Source organism: Sinocyclocheilus rhinocerous, unplaced genomic scaffold, assembly GCF_001515625.1.
Source record: "Sinocyclocheilus rhinocerous isolate Xijiao unplaced genomic scaffold, SAMN03320098_v1.1 scaffold6439, whole genome shotgun sequence".
Taxonomy (NCBI): Eukaryota; Metazoa; Chordata; class Actinopteri; order Cypriniformes; family Cyprinidae; genus Sinocyclocheilus; species Sinocyclocheilus rhinocerous.
The window spans coordinates 107,399-117,781 of record NW_015647551.1 but is presented as its reverse complement, the minus strand read 5'-3'; the positions used below and the strand labels follow the sequence as shown (position 1 = coordinate 117,781).

At 35.9% G+C, this 10,383-nt stretch overlaps 2 gene segments (V, D, J or C); both read right to left on the bottom strand.

Annotated features, from left to right (window-relative positions):
- Window positions 1-2,208: 2,208 nt before the first annotated feature.
- LOC107709327 (T-cell receptor alpha chain V region RL-5-like) lies at window positions 2,209-2,735 on the bottom strand. The segment is given in 2 exon segments: window positions 2,209-2,556; window positions 2,696-2,735. Coding segments are annotated over 2 exon segments (381 nt in total).
- Window positions 2,736-7,071: 4,336 nt separating this feature from the next.
- On the bottom strand, window positions 7,072-7,594 carry LOC107709325 (T-cell receptor alpha chain V region CTL-L17-like). The segment is given in 2 exon segments: window positions 7,072-7,412; window positions 7,555-7,594. Coding segments are annotated over 2 exon segments (381 nt in total).
- Window positions 7,595-10,383: the final 2,789 nt, after the last annotated feature.

Sequence of the window (10,383 nt, the reverse complement as noted above, 5' to 3'; positions counted from 1 at the left end):
TTATGACTGTTGGAGATCATATACAAAATAAGATTTGGGGAAACAGGGCCTCGCACTGCTGTAACCCATTCTCATCAAGCTCCACCCAAAGAATTGTGGGACTCTTATGTTGACTCTTAAAAATTAATAGTAGATTCAGATATTTCCCACAACAGACATATATTGCCAGTGCAATTTAAAAAAAAATATTTGATTAGAAATTGTTCTTATATTTACTGGACAACTTAATAAAATGAACAAGTAAAGGCATCTGCATAATATGCATCTTAAATGTGTCATATTGGGTGTACAGCAATACACAATAAAGCGCTATATAAATGCATCATTCATTCATTCAATGAGCATCTGAGATCTTTAGATCCACTTGTTGGATGTTTTGATCAGCTTTGCCTGAAAGGTGTGAGATAACCGATGCTTTTGCCACTGCCAAAGCTCCATGTTGATAGATTGTGATAAAGAACTCAGGTTTTGATCCAGCATACTGTTTGTATGACTGTGCATTCAGCACTCTTCCAGTGAATCATTTGTAACTACAGGATATGGTTACATTTTCACCTACAACAGTGCTCATAAATGGTGATAGTGGGAAGATTGCATTTGCCACTGAGCAACCTAACGAATAAATAGCTTGGTTAGGGAAGAGTAATGAAATAAAATGTGGGGCTGCAACAACTAATCGATAAAATCGATTATTATCGATAATGAAAATCATCGACAACAATTCTCATTATCGATTAGTCACGTCTGCCCACAGTGCACGTCCAACTTCAGTCGGTCGCATCAAATTACAGCACTGAATAACGCATTTCTATGGACAAAATGCATCTAAAAATAGTGGAGGAAACAGAATGAGCTCCTGCAGGAAAAGTATGTGATCCAAGCTGCCCAAAACATGAGAAATCTTTGTTTTAAGCTTCAAGCTGATGCATTAGCTTAATGACTTGCCCTATCAGGTGCTTTGATAGATACGTGTGTGCGTCCTCAGCGCAAAAAACTTCCAGTTAACGGTCATATCCTTATCTGTAAATGTCACAAATTCACGCAAGCCTTCCCATTTTTGCATAATGTTTTGCAAACATTCATTGTGCTGAAATATCTGTTGTTGAACATTAAATTTAGGTTTAAAAGTCAACATGCAGTGCGAGTAATTTATGAGAGTAGGAACTGTTAAGAAACAGCAGCGTGTAATTGTCTGAAATAAATAGTCCTCCAATATGCGTAAGCTCTTTAGTAACAGTAGTAGGCTATTTCTAATGCTATGATATAATGATTGCTGTTATCTATGAAAGACAGGCAGAAAAAATAGTCAAGTGCTTTATAGTGTTTTTTTATTCAGATACCCAATTAGTCAAAAAGTACATAAACAATGCCAAAAAGCATGCAAGCTGTTATCAAAGGCAAAGGAGGCCATTTTTGTTATTAACTAATAAGTGTGAAGATAAACATAATGGTTGATATATTGGATGTCAAAATGATGACTGTATCTCGGAGACCAGGGCCTGTCTCTTTAGTAGATATTTATCAACATGTTTTTCTTTTATGGCTTTTGCCACTAGATTTACAAGTAACAGTCTAATCTCAAGAAATACATGATAGAGAAAACTATATGTTTGCTGCAGCAAACCTCAGGGCATGTAGACATGCTCATTTGTTTTTACCTGATACCACTTCAACACAATTTAAAACTGCTTGACCTTCTGCTAAGCTTTCTGGTTATGTCCATTGTGTGGCTGCAGCATTGTGCAAATATATTTTTAGAGCATCATACAATAAAGACACTGTCATATAAAGGTTTCATTTGTTGTTTAGTGTAGTTCATCAGGTTGTTAATTTAGTTGTTTTCCCCTTCATTTTGTACAGTGTTGATGTGTTTCCTGTCACTGTGGGCTGCAGGGCACAGTAGTACAGTGCAGAGTCTGATACTGAAGCAGAGGACATCTTCAGAGCCACACGGTTTTTCTCTTCATTTATTTTAGCAGACACCGCTACGTTTCCGGGCGGTAACTGAGAGAAGCGCTCGCCGGAGACTGCTGCGCCCTGGAGCACGGCAGGGTTGGCAAACCGACCTCCTGAGGGCACTGAGGAGAGACGGGCACCGTGTAATGCGGTGTACACCGCTCTTCCCCAGAGGGAGCTGGCCCTAAAAAAGTCCTAGGCCTCAGCGTCAGGACATTTATGACGAAGACTATCCAGCGAGTATGATGGTCGTCTTTCTTCATCCTCTCAGGTTTTTGTACAGTGTTGAAGGGTTTCCTGTTACTGTGGGCACCAGGGCACAGTAGTATATTGCAGGATCTGACACTTCAGTTTTGGAGATCTCCAAGTTCAGTAGTTTTTTGTCCTTTTGTGCTTCAGCAACATGACGGTCCTTCTTTTCTGGACCCAAATTTTCCAAAGCTTGCAACAGAAATTCAGGGGCAGTGTTGGGATACTCTCTGTACCACTGCCAACTCTGTATGTTACTTCCACTGTAGTTGCATGAAAGAGTTGCCTTTCCTCCTTCAAAAGCATGATTTTCAGTAGAGAAGGGTGTTATTGCATTTGCAGAAACACTCTCTGGGAAAATATAAGCAACACACTATCAATAATAATAGTGCACCTTCAGTAAATGTATCTGTTTATTCATATTTTTTGTAGGAGTATATAGTCTCCTAGCAAATATAGATATATTAACTATGTAAATATCAAATTTTACCTGTTAGAAGTGCCAAAATGTTAAGGTAAAACAAAATCATTATGACTGTGGGAGATCATCTGTAAAATGAGATTTGGAGAAACACAGGACTGCCTTCTGCTGTACTCATTCTCATCAAGCTCCACCCAAAGGATTGTGGGACCCTCTGTTGATTCTTTAAAATAAATAGTGGATACAGATATTTCCCACAATAGAAGTATGAGGAAAGTGTCTGTCATTGTAAAATGTAATTAAAAAATCCTATCAATTTTTGAAGTGTATTATGCATTTTATTTTCTTATATTTACAGTTAATTACAAACAACTCATTAAAAATAACAAGTAAAGTCATCCACATAATCTTAAATATGTAATAAGGGCTTCTGTAAATTGAGGATTGTGTAGATGCACTACCTGCTTAGTTTGTAAAAGAAAAATGTTATTGATATAATTTATTAGCACTTAATTTGTTATATGTAAGATTTTAGGATCAAAAGAATATTTCATCTCCAAAAGAAAAGAGGAAAATGTTTTAACTGTCACATGAAAGGCCTTCATTCTAAAGTATATTATGTTTTTGTATAGGAACCTCTAAGTTTCCTGTGACTGTGGTCACCAGTGCGCAGTAGTACACAGCTGAATATTTCCATGTAAGGTATAACAACGTGAGATTCACTATTTGGAGATCTTGATCAACTTTGCCTAAAAAGAATGGTAATGTGGTTGGAGTTGCTACTGCCGAACCTCCATGTTGATAGATTCTAACAAAGAACTCAGGTTTTGATCCGGCATATTGTCTGTACCACTCCACACTTAGCACGCTTCCAGTGAATCCTTTGTAACTACAAGATAGGGTTACATTTCCATCAACAACAGCGCTTGTAATAGGTGATAGTGGGAAGATGGCATTTGCCTCTGTGTCACCTAACAAAATAAAAAAAGCTTGGTTAGGGAAGCAGCTTGATGGGAGTAATGAAATACATTACATTTAATAAGATTTCTATTCAATTCAAAATGATTTATATTAATTTAGAGGAATTAAAAATATGTTTGCATGAGTTCATTTGGAGAAACACAGGACTGCCTTCTGCTGTACTCATTCTCATCAAGCTCCACCCAAAGGATTGTGGGACCCTCTGTTGATTCTTTAAAATAAATAGTGGATACAGATATTTCCCACAATAGAAGTATGAGGAAAGTGTCTGTCATTGTAAAATGTAATTAAAAAATCCTATCAATTTTTGAAGTGTATTATGCATTTTATTTTCTTATATTTACAGTTAATTACAAACAACTCATTAAAAATAACAAGTAAAGTCATCCACATAATCTTAAATATGTAATAAGGGCTTCTGTAAATTGAGGATTGTGTAGATGCACTACCTGCTTAGTTTGTAAAAGAAAAATGTTATTGATATAATTTATTAGCACTTAATTTGTTATATGTAAGATTTTAGGATCAAAAGAATATTTCATCTCCAAAAGAAAAGAGGAAAATGTTTTAACTGTCACATGAAAGGCCTTCATTCTAAAGTATATTATGTTTTTGTATAGGAACCTCTAAGTTTCCTGTGACTGTGGTCACCAGTGCGCAGTAGTACACAGCTGAATGTTTCCAAGTAAGGTATAACAACGTGAGATTCACTATTTGGAGATCTTGATCAACTTTGCCTAAAAAGTGTGGTAATGTGGTTGGAGCTGCCCCTGCCAAATGTCCATGTTGGAAGATTCTAATAAAGAACTCAGGTTTTGATCCGGCATATTGTCTGTACCACTCCACACTTAGTGCGTTTCCAGTGAATCCTTTGTAACTACAAGATAGGGTTACATTTCCATCAACAACAGCGCTTGTAATAGGTGATAGTGGGAAGATGGCATTTGCCTCTGTGTCACCTAACAAAATAAAAAAAGCTTGGTTAGGGAAGCAGCTTGATGGGAGTAATGAAATACATTACATTTAATAAGATTTCTATTCAATTCAAAATGATTTATATTAATTCAGAGGAATTAAAAATATGTTTGCGTGAGTTAATCTCACCCAGATTAATCCATAAAATAGTGAGAGTGAGGATAAACATAATGGTTGATGTATTGGATGCTAAAATCAAGCTGTCTGTTTCACCTCCACGTTTGTAAGATCCATTCAGAGACACAAAGCTCCACCCTCTGAGTCAGATAGATTAGTACAGATTAGTACAGTATTATTTCCTTGTCCTCTGTTTTTGAGACCAGGGTCTGTGTCTTTATACAGTAGATATTTATCAACACGGTTTTTCTTTTGTAACTTTTGCTAATAGGTGAAAAAGCATCAGTATTGCCAATAGATTTATATGTAACACAAGAAATACATGATATGAGAAATTTATATGTTTGCTACAGCAAAATTCAGAGCTTTTAGACATGTACATTTGTTTTTACCTGAAACCGCTTAAACACAATTTAAAACTGCTTGACCTTCTGCTTTCTGGTTATGTACACTTTGTGGTTGCAGCATTGTGCAAATATATTTTTAGAGCATAATAAAGACAGTCATATAAAGGTTTAATACACTATTTATTGTAGTTCCTCAGGTTTTTCGTTTAATTGTTTTCCCCTAAATTTTAAATCAAATGTTACACCAATTGATGATTCAAATCTTCTGTAATCTGAGTGAACACTTCCATCTGTTGTGCATTTCATGCTATCACTTTACTGACTATTAATTAGTTTGTTTTACTAATTACAGTAGCTATTTAGGGACTAGTAGTCTGACTGATGTAGAAGGTATATTTGATTTTAGATACTGTTGACTTTATACAGTTTATGTTTGTGCTATATAGATGAATCTGCTGACAAAGCTACAGTGTGTTATGAGATATAAAACTGGAAATAATGCCGCTATGTGTCTGCAGTAATTAATTTGAATTAATCCGCTGTGAGAGAAACAATGTAATTATTGATAATACAGCATATTTAGTTGGACATTTGCAAGGTTCTTTATTGGCATTAAATGTTCTTTATGGTCGAAAAAGATTATTCTAATATTCTTTTATTTTAAAAATGGTTCTTTTAAGAACTGTTCACTGAGAAGTTCTTTGGGGAATCCAAAAATGGTTCTTTCTTTCTTTCTTTCTTTCTTGTCTGTGTATTCTTCATCCTCTCAGGTTTTTGTGCAGTGTCGAAGGGTTTCCTGTTACTGTGGGCACCAGGGCACAGTAGTATATTGCAGCATCTTCCACTTCAGTTTTAGGGATCTCCAGGTTCAGATGTTTTTTGTTCTTTTGTGCTTCAGCAACATAACGGTCCTTCTGCTCTGGACCCAAACTTTCAAAAGCTTGCAAGAGGAATTCAGGGGCAGTGTTGGGATACTCTCTGTACCACTGCCAACTCTGTATGTTACTTCCACTGTAGTTGCATGAAAGAATCGCCTTTTCTCCTTCGAAAGCATGATTTTCAGTAGAGAGGGATGTTATTGCATCTGCAAAAACACTCTCTGTGTAAATGTAAACAACAGAAGATCAATAATAATAGTGCGCCTTCAGAAATTATCTGTTTTTTAATATATTTTTCTAGGGGTGTATAGTCTCCTAGCAAATATACATATATTAACACATGTAAATATCAAAATTACATACCCATTAGAAGTGCCAAAACATTAAGGTAAAAGCAAAATTCAGAGCTTTTAGACATGTACATTTGTTTTTACCTGAAACCGCTTAAACACAATTTAAAACTGCTTGACCTTCTGCTTTCTGGTTATGTACACTTTGTGGTTGCAGCATTGTGCAAATATATTTTTAGAGCATAATAAAGACAGTCATATAAAGGTTTAATACACTATTTATTGTAGTTCCTCAGGTTTTTCGTTTAATTGTTTTCCCCTAAATTTTAAATCAAATGTTACACCAATTGATGATTCAAATCTTCTGTAATCTGAGTGAACACTGCCATCTGTTGTGCATTTCATGCTATCACTTTACTGACTATTAATTAGTTTGTATTCCTAATTACAGTAGCTATTTAGGGACTAGTAGTCTGACTGATGTAGAAGGTATATTTGATTTTAGATACTGTTGACTTTATACAGTTTATGTTTGTGCTATATAGATGAATCTGCTGACAAAGCTACAGTGTGTTATGAGATATAAAACTGGAAATAATGCCGCTATGTGTCTGCAGTAATTAATTTGAATTAATCCGCTGTGAGAGAAACAATGTAATTATTGATAATACAGCATATTTAGTTGGACATTTGCAAGGTTCTTTATTGGCATTAAATGTTCTTTATGGTCGAAAAAGATTATTCTAATATTCTTTTATTTTAAAAATGGTTCTTTTAAGAACTGTTCACTGAGAAGTTCTTTGGGGAATCCAAAAATGGTTCTTTCTTTCTTTCTTTCTTTCTTGTCTGTGTATTCTTCATCCTCTCAGGTTTTTGTGCAGTGTCGAAGGGTTTCCTGTTACTGTGGGCACCAGGGCACAGTAGTATATTGCAGCATCTTCCACTTCAGTTTTAGGGATCTCCAGGTTCAGATGTTTTTTGTTCTTTTGTGCTTCAGCAACATAACGGTCCTTCTGCTCTGGACCCAAACTTTCAAAAGCTTGCAAGAGGAATTCAGGGGCAGTGTTGGGATACTCTCTGTACCACTGCCAACTCTGTATGTTACTTCCACTGTAGTTGCATGAAAGAATCGCCTTTTCTCCTTCGAAAGCATGATTTTCAGTAGAGAGGGATGTTATTGCATCTGCAAAAACACTCTCTGTGTAAATGTAAACAACAGAAGATCAATAATAATAGTGCGCCTTCAGAAATTATCTGTTTTTTAATATATTTTTCTAGGGGTGTATAGTCTCCTAGCAAATATACATATATTAACACATGTAAATATCAAAATTACATACCCATTAGAAGTGCCAAAACATTAAGGTAAAACAAAATCATTATGACTGTGGGAGATCATCGGCAAAATGAGATTTGGAGAAACACAGGACAGCCTTCTGCTGTACTCATTCTCATCAAGCTCCACCCAAAGGATTGTGGGACCTTCTGTTGATTCTTCGAAATTATTAGTGATATTTCCCACAACTGAAATCTGAGGCAATTGCCTGTCATTTCTTTATTTCTACTGCAAAAAAAGTATTTTTTTTTTATATTTGGTTAGAATTTTTTATGTACAGTACATTGAAACCAACACATTAAAATGAGCAAGTAAAGGCATCAACATAATATCCAACTTAAATGTATCATAAGGACATTGGTGAATTGAGGAGAAGTGGGTTGTTACCTGATTAGTTTTTGAAAAAAAAAATGTTGTTTATGATTTATCAACAATTTGAATTGTTACAGTATTGGGACAAAGTCCAAATCATGTCATGTAAGCTTTTGAAATCAACAGAATCTCCAAAATAGAAAAAAAATGTTTTAACTGTGATGTGAAAGGCCTTAAATCTGAAATATAGTATGTTTTTGTATAGGAACTCTTAGTTTCCTGCGATTGTGGGCTGCAGTGCACAGTAGTACACAGCTGAATCTGTCAAAAAAACTTTGGAGATCTGTAGATCCACTTGTTGGAGGTCTTGATCAAATTTGCCAGAAAATCTTGATATGGTTATTGGTAAGTCTGGACCTTTGTGTGAATAGCTGTAGGTACGGAAGTCTGGTTTTGATCTTGGATATTGTCTGTACCACTGTGCATTCAGCACTCTTCCTGCGAATCCTTTGTAACTACAGGGTATGGTTACATTTTCACCTACAACAGTGCTCATAATAGGTGATAGTGGGAAGATTGCATTTGCCTCTGTGTCACCTAACAAAATACAAATAATAATAATAATAAATAAATAAATAACTTGGTTATGAAACAACAGAAGTAATTAAAAATACATTTAAAAAATATATTCCATTCAGCATAAATTATATACATTTAAAGGAAAGTAAACATGTATGTACATAAATTAATCTCACCCAGATGAATCCATAAACTAATAAGTGTGAAGATAAACATAATGATTGATATATTGGATGCCAAAATCAAGAAGTTTGTTTCATCATACAGGCACACCTCCACTTTTGTGAGATCCCAGAGACACAAAACTCCACCCTCAGAGTCAAATGAGTGTCTCTGCAGCGTTTTTTGTCTCCTTGTAGTATTTTAGTCCAGGGTCTTTCACTGCAGTACAGCACATCTTTATCAACATGATTTGCTTTTGTAGCTTTAGCTAATAACCTGCCTTTCAGTTAATAAATCATGCTTTTCAGAGAGATTTTATTGCATTTGCAAAACACTCGCTAGGAAAATATCAACAGCAGCATTTTATATGTTCATTAATATGCATCTTTTATAGGACTATAGATATGCTAGATATATTAAGATATGCGAATATCAAATTTATATACCTGTAAGAATTGCTAAATCAGTAAGGCAAAGCTGATTCATTACTAAATTGAGGAGAAGTGTGTTGCTGCACTATTGATCTTTATCAATGCATTTTTGCTTTTGTAGAATTGAAAGAGTCTGTACTGCTACTAGACACATTTGTTTTAGCTGAAATTACTTCAGTGCAATTTAAAACTGCTTGACCTTTGCTGAGTTTTTCGTTTAGTTGTTTTCCCCTTCATTTTGTACAGTGTTGATGTGTTTCCTGTCACTGTGGGCTGCAGGGCACAGTAGTACAGTGCAGAGTCTGATACTGAAGCAGAGGACATCTTCAGAGCCACACGGTTTTTCTCTTCATTTATTTTAGCAGACACTCCAGGTATTGGAGGGTCAGCTGGCTGCTCAAGATTGGATTCACTAACCAGAAACAAAAACTGAGGTTTGGAGCTGCTGTATTGACGATACCACAGGAGAGAATCACTGCTGTAAGACCCATTGTAATCGCAGGTCAAAGTAATGGAGTCACCAACGTTAGCAAGTTCAGATGAGGAGAGAGGGGCTATTCCTTCTCCACCTGCATCACCTGAAAAAAGCAGAGTATTGCAGTTTAATACTCATTCATCACACGTTATTAATGTCTGATGACTTTTTTGAATGGTTACTCAAAGGATTCCATATACAAGTCACATATCTTACCTGAAAAGAGAAGAATGAACCAGACACTGCATAGAAACATAATGGATCGTCACAAGCAGCTCAAACTCTATAACTCACAGCCTCTGACTGATTTTGTGCACATTTCCTTTTTTGAACAGTTACAGTACACCAACTGAAGATTAAAATCTTCTGTAATCTGAGTGAACACTGCCATCTTCTGTACATTTTGTGCTATTGCTTTAATAATTAGTTACTTATTGCAGTAGCTATTAGGGACAAGTAGTTAGTATACAAGTAGAGAGTATATTTGGAAGTATATTTGATTTTAGATTCTGTTGATTTTATACCAGTCATTTGAGTTTACAGAAAATTGAAAGAAAATTGCTACAAAGAATATTGCACCTGCAAGAACCATTTACCGGATCATCAAGAACTTCAAGGAGAGAGGTTCGACTGCAGTGAAGAAGTCTTCAGGACGTCGCAGAGTGTCCAGCAAGCGCCAGGACGGTCTCCTCCTGAGGAGTCAGCTACGGAATCGTGTCACCAGCAGTGCAGAGCTTGCTCAGGAATGGCAGCAGGTTGGTGTGAGAGCATCTGCAAGCACAGTGAGACGAAGACTTCTGGACAACGGCCTGGTGTCAAGAAGCCACTTCGCTCCAAAAAAAACGTCAAGGACAGACTGAAATTCTGCAGGAAG